The 20,303-nt window shown below is 38.1% G+C and overlaps 1 protein-coding gene across 1 annotated transcript in view; it reads left to right on the top strand.

Annotated features, from left to right (window-relative positions):
• AVEN (apoptosis and caspase activation inhibitor) overlaps positions 1 to 20,303 on the top strand; it is a 186,608-nt gene that overhangs the window by 158,015 nt on the left and 8,290 nt on the right. The window contains exon 3 of the mRNA XM_059913705.1: positions 18,131 to 18,201. Coding sequence (XP_059769688.1) covers positions 18,131 to 18,201 — 71 coding nt within the window. The remainder of the gene's footprint in view (positions 1 to 18,130; positions 18,202 to 20,303) is intronic.

Below are 20,303 nucleotides of genomic sequence, written 5' to 3'. Positions count from 1 at the left end.
GTTGGGGACTCTCTGTCCATTTCCCTGGCTGATCATGATCTAATCTGTTCTCATCTGAATAAAAGTTTATTGTCAGTAACATCCTGGATTTAATATGATGTCATTATTGATGACCATACAGGTTGTGCATTATTATCAATCACTTCAGTTTTTTAAAAAACTTTCCTCTATTATAATCGAAGCTTATCTTAATTTCACTACTAAATGATATTACTGATGAGCAACTTTAAGGTCTACTCTTCTCCTAAAAATTTCAGGCAAATGGTAGGGGTACTTTCCTTCTGTGCCGAGATAACTCTAAAAACCCAGCATCACACCTTTATCTAAAATTGGATTCTGTCCTTATACATTTCAATTATTTTTCTCTGATTTAAAAAACATCCTTCCAAAAAATCGAATTTCAACTTGATCAAGGCTCTAGATCAGCTACCAGTTTGTAGGAAATAGAAGGAATAAAAGAATAAATTAGACAACAAGAAGAGAGTACAAATCGGCAAAATCCAGGAAATGAAAAAACCAACAGGTCAAATGCTCTGGTTTCCTCAACAAAAAAACTATGAATACTAAAGAGATTTAAGAGACACATCAACTAAATGCATTGTGGGGAATTTATTTGGATTATGGTTTGAATACATTAACTATAAAAACCAGTTTTCCTTAAGACACTGATGAAAGAAATTAAAGATGATACAAACAGATGGAGAGATGTACCATGTTCTTGGATTGGAAGATCAGCATTGTGAAAATGACTATACTACCCAAAGCAATCTAGATTCAATGCAATCCCTATCAAACTACCAATGGCATTTTTCACAGAACTAGAACAAAAATTTTCACAATTTGTATGGAAACACAAAAGACCCCGAATAGCCAAAGCAATCTTGAGAAAGAAAAATGGAGCTGGAAGAATCAGGCTCCCGGACTCCAGACTAAACTACAAAGCTACAGTAATAAAGACGATATGGTACTGGCACAAAAACACAAATATAGATCAATGGAACAAGATAGAAAGTCCAGAGATAAACCCATGCACATATGGTCACCTTATTTTTGATAAAGGAGGCAAGAATATACAATGGAGAAAAGACAGCCTCTTCAATAAGTGGTGCTGGGAAAACTAGACAGCTACATGTAAAAGAATGAAGTTAGAACACTCCCTAACACCATACACAGAAATAAACTCAAAATGGATTAAAGACCTAAATGTAAGGCCAGATACTATAAACCTCTTAGAGGAAAACATAGGCAGAACACTCCATGACATAAATCACAGCAAGATCCTTTTTGACCCACCTCCTACAGAAATGGAAATAAAAATAAACGGGACCTAATGAAACTTAAAAGCTTTTGCACAGCAAAGGAAACCATAAACAGGACGAAAAGATAACCCTCAGAATGGGAGAAAATATTTGCAAATGAAGCAGCTGACAAAGGATTAATCTCCAAAATTTATAAACAGCTCATGCAGCTCAATATCTAAAAACCAAAAAACCCAATCCAAAAATGGGCAGAAGACCTAAATAGACATTTCTCCAAAGAAGATATACAGATTGCCAACAAACACATGAAAGGATGCTCAACATCACTAATTATTAGAGAAATGCAAATCAAAACTACAATGAGGTATCACCTCACACCAGTCATCAAAAAATCAAAAAATCTACAAACAGTAAATGCTGGAGAGGGTGTGGAGAAAAGGGAACCCTCTTGCACTGTTGGTGGGAATGTAAATTGATACAGCACTCTGGAGAACAGTATGGAGGTGCCTTCAAAAACTAAAAATAGAATTACCATACGACCCAGCGATCCCACTACTGGGCATATACCCTGAGAAAACCATAATTCAAAAAGAGTTATGTACCACAATGTTCACTGAAGCTCTCTTTACAGTAGCCAGGACATGGAAGCAACCTAAGTGTCCATCGGCAGATGAATGGATAAAGGAGATGTGGCACATATATACAATGGAATATTACTCAGCCATAAAGAGAAACGAAATTGAGTTATTTGTAGTGAGGTGGATGGACCTAGAGTCTGTCATACAGAGTGAAGTAAGAAAGAGAAAAACAAATACTGTATGCTAACATATATATGGAATCTAAAAAAAAAAATTGTTCTGAAGAAACTAGGGGTGGAACAGGAATAAAGATGCAGACGTAGAGAATGGACTTGAGGACATGGGGAGGGGGAAGGGTAAGCTGGGACGAAGTGAGAGAGTGGCATGGACATATATACACTACCAAATGTGAAATAGCTAGCTAGTGGGAAGCAGCCACATAGCACAGGGAGATCAGCTCGGTGCTTGTGACCACTTAGAGAGATGGGATAGGGAGGATGGGAGGGAGATGCAAGAGGGAGGAGATATGGAGATATATGTATATGTATGGCTGATTCACTTTGTTATAAAGCAGAAACTATAACACAAGATTGTAAAGCAATTACACTCCAATAACGATGTTAAAAAAATAAAATAAAATAAAAATAAAGTGTTTTTAAATTAAAAAAAAAAAAGAGTCAAGTACCACAATGTTCATTGCAGCTCTGTTTATAATAGCCAGGACATGGAAGCAACCTAAGTGTCCATTGACAGATGAATGGGTAAAGAAGATGTGGCACATATCTACAATGGAATATTACTCAGCCATAAAAAGAAACAAAATTGAGGTACTTGTAATGAGGTGGATGGACCTGGAGACTGTCAGAGAGAGTGAAATAAGTCAGAAAGAGAAAAACAAATACCATATGCTAACACATATATATGGAATCTAAAAAAAAAAAAAGGTTCTGAAGAACCTAGGGGCAGGACAGGAATAAAGACACAGACATAGAGAATGGACTTGAGGGGACTTGAGGACACAGGGAGTGGGAAGTGTAAGCTGGGACGAAGTGAGAGAGTGGCATGGACATATTTATACTACCAAATGTAAAATAGATAGCTAGTGGGAAGCAGCCACATAGCACAGGGAGATCAGCTGGGTGCTTTGTGTCCACCTAGAGCAGTGGGATAGGGAGGGTGGGAGGGAGATGCAAGAGGGAGGAGATATGGGGATATATGTATATATGTAGGTGATTCACTTTGTTATGCAGCAGCAACTAACACGCCATTGTAAAGCAATTATACTCCAGTAAAGATGTCAAAAAAAAAAACCCAGTCTTCCACCTCTCCTGCTCCCAAGAGAAACACAAAACATTTTATGGGGATATTTAAATATTATCTGTGTAGTTGATAATATTATTCTTTAACTACTGCTGTTTTACATATGATAATATTATTGTTATATTATTAAAAAGAGACCTTATACTTTAGAGGCATATACCAAAGTTTTTTAAAAAGCTTGCTATTTGGTTAATACCTGGAAAGCCCCAGATGGGGCTAAATTTGCAGATGTGAGTGCTTAAAGCAAATAGGCCTTTAACTTGCTGAATTCTGCCCAACTGGCATCTCCTGGAAACACAGTAAACATGAAATGGAGCAAAGCTCGTTTAATTATGTCAAAAATAATTGCTAAAACTTGTCAAATGGAATTTGGTAAACAGATTCATTCCACTGGCACCTTGCCTAGCTAAAGTTTCTCATATAGTGGTGGTAAAAAGATCTATAAGATAATTCTTGCTTTAAAATAGCAAAAACACAAACCCAACATTTACTATGCTCGTCCTACTCTTAAAACATGAGAGATATACCAGTGATTTAGAGGGACTACTCTGATAGTTCACTTGCAGAAATTCTACTTTGGGCTTTGAAGCCTTGAAAAGATGTTGCTACTTTTGACAATACCCATGAAAAGCAAACTATTTATTATGATATATAATAAAATACAAATATGATCATCAAACTGAGAACACTGTAGAGTTAGCATCTAGACAACAGATGTTTCTTTGTAGATAATTCACTGATGTTCCTATCACTGAACAGTAAAAAGTTTTAGGTAAAGCTTTTGGAAATTCAGTCCCATTTTAAGTATGTCAAGGAATCTCAGTACTAAGTGAATCCGTTCATGAATCCATCGGTAAAATCAATAAATTACAGTTCGACTTACCAAGTTACTGCCTTATAATTTTGACTTTTTGTATATCAGATTTTCTTAAAACTCAACACTCTGTCTTTTAGGTGTGGAATGGAAACTTTAGATAAAAGCAAACCAGGTACACTCTAAGGCAGCTGTAAATAATGAGAATCAACATCGGTACTACTGACGTTCTCAAACAGATCCACCCAGTACAAGGCAACTTGTGACTGTCCAGTAAAGGCAGCACATATAATTCACATAAATAATGTGAGGTCCCAAAAAGTGCCCATCAAAATTTGTTCAGTAAAACCAAATACTAAGGCTTCTGAATACGTCATTTGCAGTTTTGCTTCATAGTGCTGCACTTAAGCATTGAACACTCGTAAACTATCATTAAAATACGTACTGGCCATCTATATGAAGAAAAAAATAGCTATGAAATGGATACTAGAGTAAAATGGCAGACCTGGTAAGGCTGGAAGTTAAATGTGGTCAAAACATAGGCCGAGGTTCATATTTAGGAGTTGGATCAGGAAAGGTGCTGATCAAAACAACTGTCTTAAATAGCAAAAGTCTGGGAGACAGGGTTCTGTAGCCAACACCAGTCACTGGGGTTAGAATCTGTGGGCAACTCTGAGTAGGAACAAAGAACCAGAATGCTGACCGTTACCTCTCTGCCAGTCTGGAACAGGCGGCAGGGATTTATCATGTTATTAGGTGAGGTGTAAACTCCCCAGTTTCATTCTCTCTCTCACTACATTTCCTCTCCCTTCTGTCACTGACAATGTGAAGATCAGCTTTCCAGATTAGTGCCTCTGGATATTAATTAGAAAAGTGGCATGTTCTTAGGCATGGAGATTTTCCTGTGCCCAAACTTTGTAGAGGCCCCACATTTTCTCCTGAGCAACTTACTAGTTAGGGTAGCTTCCCAAATTCCTTAGCGTCATATTTGCATGTCTGCTTCTCAGGAATGGCTGGGAGAGATGGCATATAACCATGGTAACGTTAATTCGAACAATCATTACCCTATGCAAAGAGAACTTTTGTATCTTCCACCCTCTGTTTTTTTGTTTTTTGTTTTGTTTCCAAGGTTACAGTCCTTTCCTTTATTGGAGTTCCAAATTTTAAAAACTGAAAGTAAAGCAGTCATTTAGTGGTTCAGATAAAAGAAAAGCATCTTTACCTGAGTTACCCATCAGGCCTACTGTGACCTGCCCTAGCTCCTCCCAGAAAAAGTTTCTGGGTATCTAAAAAAAAAACAGCTTACGTATCGACTCATTAAAAGTCATCTCTACTATATGGGTCAACTAACTATGAGAACGTTCTTCTCAAACCTATTAAATGTACACAGTCCACAGTTAGATCTCTTACTAGAAGAAAATTATCTGCAGAGTAGGTTCTTTGGGGCCCAATAAGGTAGCCACCCTCTGTTTTGAAGGTGACAATTTGACAGACACTGCTATTTTTTTTTTTATTATTTTGTGTTGTTTAATCTGTAAATGGTAAGGGTAATTGTCACTTGAGAATTAGTGTGTTTTTGGGTACTCATGTCAAATGTGTTTAACACATAAGAACTAGGACTAGTTGAGTTTCACTAACCTTGGTTATTATTGTGGAATATAGTGTTAAGCAGTGAAACTTGACCCCTGGTTGGAGAATGCTGAGTCACATACAGCATATGACCCAGCCTTCTCTTCACTCTCTTCTTGCCTCTTCATCCTTCACTGTGCTCGAGCCATGCTGGCCTGCCTTCGGCTCCTCCAGTGGCCAAACTTCCTTCTGTCTTGAGACCTCTGCTCATGAGTTTCCTCTGGGGAGATGTTGCCTTACCAAACTCATTGCAGGCGAACTCGAAAGCTAGAATTCAGAGTTTTAAAAAGAAAAGCAAGAATCTGGGACATGAAGAAGTTAATCAAAACTAACTTTAGTAGGTTTTATGTTGCCTACACGCGTTGACCTCAAAAAATGTATATTGACTAATGGTCTCCTGTCTTCAGTTTGGGTATTACTCGTGCTTGCTGGAGCTGCCCAGTTGCAGATTTTATAAAGAATATTGTGCTTGTGAGCAGTAAATTCTTACATGATTTAAAAAAAGACTTTATAGAATCTTATGAATGAGAATAGAAGCTAGAAGTAGGAGAGAGAAAAGGCCAGTCAGTAGCTAAAGGTATGGATATGAATTTGGATTTTATACTAAGAAGATGTGAATGAGTATCAGAAAGATAATTTCAAAGAACTGAGCTAACATATAGTAAGAAAATAATGAGACAAATCAAAGATAATAGGTAAGACTTCTTTTTTTTTTTTTTTTTTTTTAGAATTTTAAGTCATTACAACAGTCGCCTCCTTTATTTATTTATTCATTTATTTTTGGCTGTGTTGGGTCTTCGTTTCTGTGCGAGGGCTTTCTCTAGTTGCGGCAAGTGGGGGGCCACTCTTCATCGCGGTGCGCGGGCCTCTCACTATCGCGGCCTCTCCTGTTGGGGAGCACAGGCTCCAGACGCGCAGGCTCAGTAGTTGTGGCTCACAGGCCTAGTTGCTCCGCGGCATGTGGGATCTTCCCAGACCAGGGCTCGAACCCGTGTCCCCTGCATTAGCAGGCAGATTCTCAACCACTGTGCCACCAGGGAAGCCCGGTAAGACTTCTTAATCCTTTAATATATGAGTCTCTGGCATACATTTAGCCAGTAAACAACAAATTGAAAGCAACCTCATATTCCTGATAGAAAGGGCTTCAGACATTTTTCTCTCACAAACCCCACAGTATTCTCTGAGGGCATGCTTCGAGCCGTCTGCTTCATCATGTGATTAGTGTTTGGGGATTTTAATTATTAACATTCACCTTGATGGAATACTTTTAATTGCGAGGAGAAAACTTGGGCAGATTAAGGTAGAAAATACCATGTTTGAGAGATGTAGTGGTAATAGGGATAAATTGACTTTCAAAAAAGTACTCAGTATAGGAAAGAAAATGAAATTGTAAGGAGGAATGGATGGTGGGCCAGGAAATTCAGGGAAAGTTTGACTCCACTGTGGGACCCAAGTTACTGAGAGTTTTGCAGTGACCTTTGGAGAGTGTCATTGTCCTAGTGGGATTGTGCTTTTTCTGTCCCACACTGAAGTGTGTGCGAGTGTGTTTGAATCTGCATGGCATCCTACTGATAACAGGCTGTTTTCCAGATAATGACGATTTGGCATTGATCTGACTTTTCTTTCTCACCTAACTCCCTCTGGAAGTGAACCGTGTGCCCTTGCAAGATTGCTGATGGGATTAAAGGGCAGTCTACTCCTTAAGGTATTAGACCTGGAACCTTAGATTATATGTATGATGGTTCTATCAGCTGCAATAACCAACAAAGTCAACATTTTGGGTGTCAGATAGGTTGTAAATAAAAAACAAGCTGTTAGGTGGACTAAATATTTTTTGAGGAAATATACAGCATGAGTGTTGAGGATGCACCTTTATATTCTTTTATTTATTCAGCCTTGTCTAAAAATTTGCTGTCATCTTGGAGTTCTGTGCCAGGGTTTGATGTTGGCCTTGTTTCTGAAAACCATTGATCTGAGAAATTTTACTAGATTGTCTACTGTAGTACAGTGTTAACACAGAATATTTGCCAACTATTTTGGGGAAAACAAGTTAGATTCTAAATTCCAGAATGTCAGCATCATCCTTTGCTCATAAAGCCTAGAACCCTTCTATGGTACCTGAGTATATTTGGCTTTTCCTTCAACATAATCCATGCAGATGGGGAAGCACTTTTTAGGGGCATTGGGAAGATAGGCACATCCTATTATGCTCAGTGTGGATATTTGATGCTCAGGGGCCTTTGGGGCCGCACACCTGGTGAGAAAGCTAATTATAGGTCACTGTTGAGCAGGAGAGAGTTTTCTTACCTCGCATGTTCTTTTGGCTCAACCTAACTTTTTAAATTCATCACCACCGTGGCTTGTATGATCTTCCTCACAAAGACCAAAATGTTAGCTGTTGCTTTGTTTTAGGGTAAATACTGAAGTGCTTGACATCTGCGTCTAGAAAGGCTCATCCGTGGAAGCTAGAAAGTGGGGGGTAGTAAGGACTTTTTATATCCTGTAGGCTGAACTGTAGATTGTCTCTGGATTGATCTGTGTCAGCCTGTGGACTTAGGATCTACCTGGACCTTCCACATATGCCATGTCCCATAGATGAGCTAGAGAAATTCAGAGAGAAGAAAGGGTATGTTTCATTTTCTATAGCAGCCATGGTGTTGACCATTGAGACATAGTGTCTTTCTATGAAGATTGTGAACCTGTCAACCTATAAAATTGTGATTTCCCATAGACATGGTGTCCTGGTTAAGGGCATATTCTAAGGGCTGTGGAGGATTTAAAGGAAGGTGATCATGATAAAGAAGAGCCAGGAAAATGGAGCTTAAAATGAAGTACTCATCCAGAAATAGTGCTACATTCCTCTTGCTTTCGAGAGGTGGTTTCTGAAAGGACGTACCACAACGGTCTGGGCCAATTTTATAAGGAAAAGATCCAAATACTTAGGATGGATGTCAGTTATGGGAATTGCCACTCCCAAATCATTGGAACTGGGTATTTTTAGGCTTGGGCACATTTTCCATCTTTTGCACTCACTCTTTGTATACATATGATCTGTATTGTTGAAACCGAAAGTCTTTGCAGGTTTCTTTGCCCAGATAGAGATTGTTCCTTGTCATCCCACCTGAACTTCCACTGAAGAGCTTTATGGTTAAGTTATTTTATTTGGCTGAAAGCTCTTTTTTGTTGATGTGGCTGAAGGAGTAAGCCTAAAATTCAAAGCTGTCTTATCTATGACTAAAATGTAAGTTTTTTGATAGTATGTTGGTATTCTGGAATTCTAGCAAGTTTAGTGTCCACTTTGTCACTGATCCTGAGACTTGTGTTAGACTAATTTTGAGAAAGTAGGCAGAGTGAGAATCCTGGGTATCATCCACACAGCGACAGTTGGTGTATCACCTTTATTTCTCTGACGCTATCCCTATTAGAATACTTAGAGGGCTATAGAAACACTCTTATTTTTTAAAAGTACTTATTTAAAGGAATCCCTGAAATGATTCCTTTCCTAAAATGAGGAATTCTTTGTTTTTGGATTTTCATATCTTCAGACATTGTCAGCACGTCAAATAGTAGTATATCAGATTTCATAAAATATTTGAGTATCTCTATTGTCCTAGGGAACTCAGATGGCTGAGAAGCCTAGTGGAAATAGTGGAAAGAGCTTTGTTAGTTATAGGTATAATAATGAATGTTAGGAGCCAAGAGGTCTTGGTGTCCAGCCATTAACTGGCTGGTCAGGCCATTGAGTCTCTCCTGACCTAAGGCTCTTTACTGTTCTATAAAGTGAGGGTTAGAATGAATGCATCTGCTGTTCCAGCTTTTGAGATCTATGGATGTTTTGTCTTAAAGGCATTCTGAGATGGTCTTTGCCCTTAAGAAGTTTCAGCTTTGTTTCTAGATTGCCTTACTTCTGTTTGGCTCAGTTCCAAAAATAACATGTGTTTGTTGTTTACAAAGGAAAATTCAACTGGAAAATGTATTATGCAGAAAGGAAGTCTCCTTCAATCCCGCCCTCTGAAAGAGAATCATTCTTAAAATAGGTATCTAATGATCTCCACTTATTTCTATGCATATATTAATATTTTTGTGATATATACACACATATATGTGTATATATAGTATGTGCATAGGTGTGTGTGTATATCTGTGTGTGTGTATATATATATCTTATTCATACTGCACTAAAACTTGATTTTTTTCATGTAACAGTTGAGATAATGGGCATCTTTCCATTTGTCAGTACATATAAAACTACATTATTTTTTTAAATTTAGGTATAGTTGATATATATAACATTATTTTCAGGTGTACAGTATCATGATTCAACATTTGTATATATTGCAAAATGATCACCATGATAAGTCTAGTTAACATCCATCACCATACATAGTTACAATTTTATTTTTCTTGTGATGAGAACTTTTTTTTTTAATAAAGCACACATCTTTTTTTAAAAAAATTTATTTGTTTTTATTTTTGGCTGTGTTGGGTCTTCGTTGCTGTGCACAAGCTTTCTCTAGTTGGGGTGAGCGGGGGCTACTCTTCGTTGCGCTACAGGGCTACTCTTCATTGCGCTACGTGGGCTTCTCATTGCGGTGGCTTCTCTTGTTGCGGAGCACGGGCTCTAGGCGTGCGGGCTTCAGTAGTTGTGGCGCATGGGCTCAGTAGTTGTGGAGCGCAGGCTCAGTAGTTGTGGTGCACAGGCTTAGTTGCTCTACGGCATGTGGGATCTTCCCGGGCCAGGGATCAAACCCATGTCCCCTGCATTGGCAGGCGGATTCTTAACCACTGTGCCACCAGGGTAGCCCAAGAACTTTTAAGATCTACTCTCTTTGCAAGTTTCAGTTATGCAGTACAGTATTATTAACTATAGTCACCATACTGTACATTACATAAACTATTGTATTTTTAAAATGACCTCATAGAATGTTAGTAATTCACTATTGGAGGCAGATTAAATATACATTTTGGCCAGAATGTCAAGTGTTGAATCATATTCAGCTGAAGCTAACGCTAAATATCACTGTCATAGAATGAATGTGCTGGAATACATGAAAAAAATCTGAAATTTCAACAAAACTATTGAAATGTTATTATAAAAGTTATTAGTGACCAGATTTACTTTTGACAATATACAGGCATTCTCATTTCTCACCACCCTCTGCTGTTAGATTGTTCCTGCAGTCACTGTACCATCCTACACATTCATGATACTAAATAGATGGTAGCTTAGCTGAGGTAGGTAGAGGAGCACAATACTCTTTGGCTAGTTCTACCAGAATAGTCGAGGGTAATGGTGCCCCTCGCAATTAAATTTGTCCTCTCTAAGAGTAACTAGTTAAAGACTGGGTAATAGGCTAGGTGAAGACTTATCTCCTCATTAACTGCTAGACTTGGAGATTTGTTTGATGATCATGAGTTTCATTGAAGGAATCCCCCAAATTGAAGCATTGTGCACTGCTTTTTTTCCCATATTCTTTTCCATTATGGTTTATTACAAGATGTTGAATGTAGTTCCCTGTGCTATGCAATAGGACATTGTTATTTATTTTATATATAATAGTTTGTATCTGCTCATCCCAAACTCCTAATTTATCCTCCCCCAGCCTTTCCTCTTTGGTAACCACAAGTCTGTTCGCTATGTCTGAGTCTGTTTCTGTTTTGTAAATAAGTTTATTTGTATCAATTTTTTAAGAGTCCACATATAAGTGATATCATATGGTATTTGTCTTTCTCTGTCTGACTTACTTCACTTAGTATGATCATCTCTAGGTCCATCCATGTTGCTGCAAATGACATTATTTCATTCTTTTTTATGGCTGAGTAATATTCCATTGTATATATATATGTGTGTGTATACACACATATACACACACACACGACATCTTCTTTATCCATTTATCTGTCAGTGGACATTTAGGTTGCTTCCATGTCTTGGCTATTGTACATAGTGCTGCTGTGAACACTGAGGTGTATGTATCTTTTTGAATTAGAGTTTTCTCCAGATATATGCCGAGGAGTGGGACTACTGGATCATATGGCAACTCTACTTTTAGTTTTGTAAGGAACCTCCATACTGTTCTCCATAGTGGCTGTACCAAGTTACATTCCCACCAACACTGTAGGAGGGTTCCCTTTTCTCCACACCCTCTCCAGCATTTATTATTTGTAGACTTTTTAATCATGGACATTCTGACTGGTGTCAGGTGATATCTCATTGTAGTTTTGATTTGCATTTCTCTAATAATTAGCGATGTTGAACATCTTTTCATGTGCATTGTGCACTGCTCAAAACATTCTTTCTATTTTCAGAAGCATACTTAAGATCACATATGTCTAACTTTCTAATATTTTTGCTGCTTTATACAATGAGTTGATTGAAAAAAATCCATCATTAATTTTGGCTCCAGAAATGTGGCAGTAGAGCAATGTTGTTGACTTTCAAGATATACAGAATTGTTTCAATATCACCTGTATCTCAGCTTTCATTGCATGTACACCAGCTTCAGCTTTGTTGGAATAGAATGACATGGGACTTTTTATTATGTAGGAAAAATGTGAACTCTCAAGGTACATCAGTTTTGTTCAAATCCTCCCCCCCACCTTTTTTTTTTTAGCAGATTCTAATGAATAAATTACTTCTTAATAAATAATCATTGGATTTAGCAGGCCTGCTATTTTTGTATTCTTATCTGCAAAGTAGAATATTATGGGATTTTGTAGCTGTTGTTCAAGCAGCCTATTTAATAGGCACTAGCTCTTCTCCATCTTGTTTGAGGATATGGTATAAGTACACAGCAAGGCAGTTCCACAGCCTCTTATGCATCATGAAATTAGTCTTTGGCTGAAGGAGGAGGAGGAAAGTGTTATACTCCTTTTATGCTTTCTGGTTCTGTTCATTACACTGTGCTATAATTACTTTCTGAACACACAGCTGGTGAGTGTGACCAAAACTTTGAATGCTTATGACTTGTAAGACACATTTCACCATGTTTGTTCCATTGTCAACAATAGTTGGCTTTCCCTGTTCTTCACTGGGTTCCATTCTATACTTCTTCATTCTGATTCATTCTGTTAGTGTGAGAGACAGGAACTCTCTCAGCCAGAGAATAAAGCAGGAGCAGAATTGAATGCATTGTGAATGCACCACGCTGTCTTATTTAAAGGTAGTCTCCAATTGTTCCTGCACGTCCAAATGTCTGATGTACAAGATATAGGAGTAGCATATTTACTAATACCACCATTGTTCTGTACATGTCTCAGTATAAGAAGAGAATTTTGGTAACATGTTTTCCAGGAGTACTCTTGATTCTAGGAGTCATAATTTTGACAAGTCTGGACACACTTTCATCTTCAATGAGAGGATTAGAGAGGTTGGCATTCTTTAATAGTCATTTAACCAGCTTATTTTTCAAAATTAGCCCCTATGTACTTTATTAGGATTTTTAAATTGTGTTGTTTTGGAGTTTGACTACTATAAACAAAATGTGCTTAAAGTACCTTATTTTTCTCAAACATTTTCTTCTTTTCTTTGTATTTTTTATGTGAATACTTTATTTTGTATCAATCAAGAATGACTTCATGGTCAGAAAGAGAAGACAATTACCATATGATATCACTTGTGTGGAATCTAAAATATGATACAGATGAATTCATTTATAAAACAGAAACATTCACAGACATAGAAAACAAACTTATGGGGACTTCCCTGGTGGCATAGTGGATAAGAATCTGCCTGCCAATGCAGGGGACACGGGTTTGATCCCTGGTCTGGGAAGATCCCACGTGCTGCGGATCAACTAAGCCCGTGCGCCACAAATACTGAGCCTGTGCTCTAGAGCCCGCAAGCCACAACTACTGAGCCCACGTGCCACAACTACTGAAGCTCGCGTGCCTAGAGCCCATGCTCCGCAACAAGAAAAGCCACCGCAATGAGAAGCCCGTGCACCACAACAAAGAGTAGCCCCTGATCGCTGCAACTAGAGAAGGCCCGCGCACAGCAACGAAGACCCAGCACAGCCAAAAATAAATAAATAAATAAATAAATTTATAAAAACAAACAAAAAGAAAACAAACTTATGGTTACCAAAGGGGAAGGGGGCAGGGGAGGGATAAATTAGGAGTTTGGGATTAGCAGATACCAACAATTATATATACAAAATAGATAAACAACAAGGTCCTACTGTATAGCACAGGGAACTATATTCAATATCCTGTAATAAACCATAATGGAAAAGGAAAAAAAAATGACTTCATGGATGTCATTGTGATTTTATAGTTTTTCCTAGTTTTGAAAATTTTACATTGCAAATCATAAGATCCGGGTCTGATAACTGGATTTTTTCCTATTGTCTCTTTTTTAAAAAATTATTTTTATTTTATATTGGGCTATAGTTGATTTACAATGTTGTGTTATTTTCAGATGTACAGCAAAGTGATTCACTTATACATATACATATATATACATATATATATACATATATATATATATATATGTATATATATATATATTCTTTTTCAAATTCTTTTCCCATTTAGGTTATTACAGAATATTGAGCAGAATTCCCTGTGCTATATAGTAGGTCCTTGTTAGTTATCTATTTTTAATATAGTAGTGTTTATATGTCAATCCCAAACTCCCAGTTTATCCTTCCCCCCAACCCTCGACCCTTTGGTAACCATAAGTTTGTTTTCTAAGTCTGTGAGTCTGTTTCTGTTTTGTAAATAAGTTCATTTGTATCATTTTTTTTAGATTCTGCATATAAGCAATATCATATAATATTTGTCTTTCTCTGTCTGACTTCACATAGTATGATAATCTCTAGGTCCATCCATGTTGCTGCAAACGGCATATTTCATTCTTTTTAATGGCTGAGTAATATTCCATTGTATATTTGTACTATATCTTCTTTATCCATTCATCTGTCACTGGACTTTAGGGGCTTCCATGTCTTGGCCATTGTAAACAGCGCTGCAGTGAACATTGGGGTGCATGTATCTTTTTGAATTATGGTTTTCTCTGGATATATGCCCAGGAGTGGGATTGCTGGATCATATGGCAACTCTATTTTTAATTTTTTTTTAATTAATTTTTATTGGAGTATAGTTGCTTTACAATGTTGTGTTAGTTTCTGCTGTAAGGAAAAGTGAATCAGCTATACATATACATATATCCCCTCTTTTTTGGATTTCCTTCCCATTTAGATCACCACAGAGCATTGAGTAGAGTTCCCTGAGCTATACGGTAGATTCTCATTAGTTATCTATTTTATACACAGTATCAATAGTGTATATACATCAATCCCAATCTCCCAGTTCATCCCACCCCCACCCTTGATATCCATGTTTGTTCTCTAAGTCTGTGTCTGTATTTCTGCTTTGCAAATAAGATCATCTATACCATTTTTCTAGATTCCACATATATGCGTTAATATACGATATTTGTTTTTCTTTCTGACTTTGCTCTGCATGACAGTCTCTAGGCGCATCCACGTCTCTACAAATGACCCAGTTTTGTTCCTTTTTATGGCTAATATTCCATTGTATATATGTGCCACATCTTCTCTATCCATTCCTCTGTTGATGGACATTTAGGTTACTTCCATGTCCTGGCTGTTGTAAATAGTGCTGCAATGAACACTGGGGCGCCCTGTGTCTTTTTGAATTACGGTTTTCTCTGGGTATATGCCCAGTAGTGGGATTGCTGGGTTATATGGTAATTCTATTCTTAGTTTTTTAAGGAACCCCCATACTGTTCTCTGTAGTGGCTGCACCAAGTTACATTCCCACCAATAGGGTAGGAGGGTTTCCTTTTCTCCACACCCTCTCCAGCATTTATTGTTTATAGACATTTTGATGATGGCCATTCTGACTGGTGTGAGGTGATATCTCATTGTAGTTTTGATTTGCATTTCTCTAATAATTAGCAATGTTGAGCGTCTTTTCATGTGCTTTTTGGCCATCTGTATGTCTTCTTTGGAGAAATGTCTATTTAGGTCTTCTGCCCATTTTTTGATTGAGTTTTGTTTGTTTGTTTGTTTTCCCCACTCTCTTAGTTTTCTGTCATCTTGGTCTCGTCTCCTGATACATCTGATGGTTTTAAATGAATTTTGGATACTGTGTATAAAATATAGTAGAGATAATTCTAGGTTATTGATAATGTCATTTTCCTCCAAAAAGGATTAACTTTTGCTTCTTTCAGTCAGAATCAGAGATTGAGCTGATTCACTGCTTTGCCTCAGACTTTGTAAAGCCGTCCTAGTCCTCCTTGATCCTTCCTTCTAAGATGTAGTCCTCAGGGGTCTCACCCGAAAGTCTTGATTGTCTAGGACTCTTCCTCACCCATGGGCCATGAACTCCATTTTTGCCCACCCAGTACCATAAGACTAGCAGAAGCTCTCTGCAGCTCCACAACCTCCTGGTTGTTACTTTATGCTCAGTTTTTCAGTCTCTCAGCACCACCTTGGAAACTAACAAATGCCTCAAAGGGAAAAGTAGTTCTAAATGCTAGACTTACCTCCTTGTGCGTCTCTTCAATCTGGGACCGTTGTCCCTCATACCCTGACTGTCTTGGTAGCTCTCTAATGTCTTCAGATAGATTTTTTTTTTTTTTTCTTTTGCAGGGAGTGAGGGGGAGGCAGTGTTCCTAGTTGTTTAGTGCAAGAGAATAGGTTTGCAACAAACTATTTAACCACTGTTGGAATTTTACCTGTATTTGAAGTGGAATATTCAGGTATTAAAAATAAATACATAGAGCATGCCTTGTTTGTATTACTGTTATCTTGTACTGATTACATATTATAGGATCTATGTAATCATAGGATCATTCTTAATATAGAAGTTCAGGAATGCCAAAAATAACACTATTGAGTAAGGCATTCAGCTGTTCAACCAAGTTTAAAAAATCTACCAGATTGATTTTTAATTTATTCACGATTTATTTCATATATATATTAGCTGCTGGCATTTCTTATTCTCACCCCTTTTCCTGTTTTCCTACTAGGTGGTTTTGTTCTGGTTGATTTGCAAAAGCTCTCTTTGTATGTAAGAGACAGGCTCTTTGCCTATATGTGCTACAAATGTTTATCACCAGCAAATATGGTTTGTATGACTGCTACATTTTAGGATTTTTTTAAAGGTTTTTTGTAGCCTTTCTATTGTCCTTTTAAAATATTAATATTGCACAAATATTTATAAAGTACCCACATATAATCACAATACACTTATACATCCACATGCACAGACAAGACATTATTAATTATATTATTCAGGTTCTTTATATCATAATTTTTGAGGGATCAAGTTGATTTGCCAATGACTAATGGTAGTGATTTTACCCTTTCTCCTGATAAAGAGTGATGTTCTTGGTCTTTTTTACCTAGAATTTGATCTTGTCAAGTGTTAAAATGTTATGATCCATGTGTTTTGGAAATGCTGGGGGTATGGTTTATATTCTGATTTTATCTTTGTCTCTTTAATTCAGAATTCTTCACTTCTTTTCCCCCTCTTTTAAGTTAGAAGTAAAGAATGGATTCTATGGTTAAATAACCTGAGAGATATCATAGGAGGAGAAAGTGGGCCTGTACCTGAGTCTTAAAGTATAAATAGGATATGAATGGGTAGAAGTATGTGGGCCTTCCAGACAAGGGAGAAGGATTAAAAAAGAAATAAGGATAGGGTAGAAAATGAAGTACGTTCAGAATGTGAAGAGAGGCTGACTCGGGAGCAGGAAGCCAAGAAATAGGAAGCAAATGTGGGTTAATGAGGTAGGATCACATTCTGGAGGATCCTGAAAGCTAGGTGGAAAAATAATTATTTATAAATTGGCTATTCTTAATGCAAATAACCAGATAAGTACATATTTACAAAATAAGCTTTGTGTCAAAGCTCGCTGTACGGAATCATCTGTCAAGCTTGTTTATCTTGATTCATTTTCCTTTATTCCAAGAGCTCAGAGCAGTGCACCATGATTCACATTAACTAATCTAATGCACATTCTTTGAGTTTTATTTTGTATCTGACATTCTAACCAGGTGATTTTTAGAGTGATGGTTGAGATTGGTAACCTCGCCTCAAAGAGATATTTTAAGTCTGTCATATTGTGGATCAGTTGAGAACTGCTTTCCTTCATTTCTGTTTTTCTCCTTCCTTTTCTGCTGTGCCCACCCCCAAAATCATAAATATGTTTCCTTGCATACATTAAGCAGATGAGATGAAAATATGCTAAATATGGGGAGATGGCCATGGTCTGCAGGCCTGGACTGTTCAGTTGTCTCTCAAGAAGCATGTAGGATGGTGGCTTATTGAGAGTTGAATGAAGCAATGAATACAGTTGCCAATAATATTTTCAAGTACCCACTAGGCACAGGTGATGTGGAAAGATGCAGAAGCCAGGACCTTCTATTGAATGATATCACTGAGTTTGGGATGGTCAGCTCTTCAGAAACAGCACTTTTACTCCCAAAGGGAAATTGAGAGAACTGAGTGTTCTCCTTTAGCTTTGACATAAAATTGTATGTTTTTTCTATTCCCAGGGGACTCCTTCTCACAGTTCCGGTTTGCGGAGGAGAAAGAGTGGGATAGTGAAGCTTCGTGCCCCAAACAGGTAAGGTGAAGCTCTGTCTGGAATGTGGATTGGCTCTTCTCAGGGCTGAAGACCAACACCTTTCACATTGTTGTTGAAATGGAGACTTCACATAGAGAAGAGTCTAGTAATTCATGTAGAGTTCAGCCTCAGTTACCTAAATTGCTCAGAAGGATTTCAGGGAGCTTAAATTATACAGGCTCTTGGAGCTGGAGTTGATCTTTATACCTGGCCATCTATGTGAACTACTTATATAGCTCATATATGACTATAGTTCATATAGACTGGGTTGCAGGGCTGAAAGTTTATAGTCACGATTTTGAGTGGATTACTTTGCCATTTGGCCTTCCTTCTTTTCCCTTTCTGTGAAAATTCATCTTAGGCTTGAGAATTAATTTTTTTCTCCCACACTGTTTTTGGTGTTAGGTAAGAAAATCCTTAACTTTATAGTTTTAAATAACTCTTCTTCTATAATTAGGAGAATAAAGCTGTAAAATAAGAACAAGTAGCATAGAAGTCTTTCAGTGAATCCATAACACCCACACACTTTATTTGCTTTGTATTCCTGCCATATTTTCTTCCCAAGGAGTTTTGATGATTCTCCAGGCAGGATTTCACTGCATCTTTCCGTACGAGAGACGACAGGTATTCTCTCCCTTTTTAAAATGCACAGAGAATGAGTAAGTGCTGGCGTGGCATATGCTTCCGACTCCAGGGCTGGAGCATACTATCTGATACAGTGATCAGACAAGCCTGCCCACAGCTTCAGACAGGAGAGCGAGCAGCAGACCTGACGGGTAAAGGGCGGGACCTTCCTCCCCATTCTGCTGTCAGCTCAGTACACACACAGTAGGTGGCTCACACCCCCAGGTGGGCTGGCGTCACGTTCAGTTGTTTGGGATGGACATTGACTTAAAGACAAAGGGGAGGGAAGTGACTTGTAAAATGACTTCCTGTCACTGTACAAAGAGTATGTTTTATAATATAGAAAAATTTGGGAATTAAAAATATTTGTTTTTGCTTGGGTCTGTTTGGGCATGTACCTGAGTATGGTTTAGAATTCTAGGACAAGTTGTAAACAGACGAATGCAGACCATGCAGGAATTCAGTGAAAGCCAAACAACTCACATTTCAACTCCTTTGAACCATGTTGGCTATCAGAGAACATTTTGTTATCCTGAGAGTTTCAGATAATTCTAAGGTTCTTCATTTATCAAAACACATGTTCTTTATTAGATATTTTATTAGATGTAGCTTATTGGAAGATGAATGAGACAGAGACTATGCTTGTTCATCGCCCGAGGCCCCTTACCTTAGCACAGTGGCTGACACATAGTAGATGATTGGTAAATATTTACATGATAAATGAAAAAGAATGCAACATAAAGTAAGTGGTATAATAAATGAATGAACATAATACTGTGGAAGAAAGCTGCTTTGGGCTGGAAGTGATTGAGAGTAGGAGCATGGGATAAAGATCATTTGAATGGGCCTTGGTGGATGAGTATGGTTCTGGTAGGTTCTGTCTGGGGAACAACAGGAGAATGATGAGGAGATCTGAAAGACCAGGGCTGTGCTCAGAGTCAGGGGCATAGCTGGCGTGGAGCTGGAGTGTGGATTCTCAGAAGAGGCGGCTTCCAGGGTGGGTCTGGGCCACTTAGTACCAGTGCTTTGGTCTTCATTTTTATCTAGGGGCAGTTTAGCCTGTGGGTCAGAGCATAGACTTCAGAGACGCAAACCTGAGTGTAAATCCGAGTTCTCATCTGTAAAATGGAACTAATAATAAAATGTAACTCAGAGCTGTCATGAGGATTATATTAGATTATAAATAAAAGTCCTTCTGTGTAGTTCCTGACATAGAGGAAACACTCAAAATTAGCTCTCATTACTACTGTTACTTGTTAGCAAAAGTTTTGTTTAGCAAGAAAATGGAAATGGCTAGACTGGACCTCCGCAATATTGGGAAGGAGGGACTGAGGAGGTCAGAGGCTGGAGGCTGGGAGAGCAGGTAGGAGGATATTACATTGGGTGAACGGGAGGGGACGTGGGCCGACAGCATGGGCCGTGAGAGGGAAGACGGTTCCCTGGCAGATGGGACTGCAGCGGAGGACGTGGTAGATTGC

This window comes from Balaenoptera ricei, chromosome 2, assembly GCF_028023285.1.
Source record: "Balaenoptera ricei isolate mBalRic1 chromosome 2, mBalRic1.hap2, whole genome shotgun sequence".
Lineage (NCBI taxonomy): Eukaryota > Metazoa > Chordata > Mammalia > Artiodactyla > Balaenopteridae > Balaenoptera > Balaenoptera ricei.
This window is presented reverse-complemented; position numbering and strand designations above follow the sequence as displayed.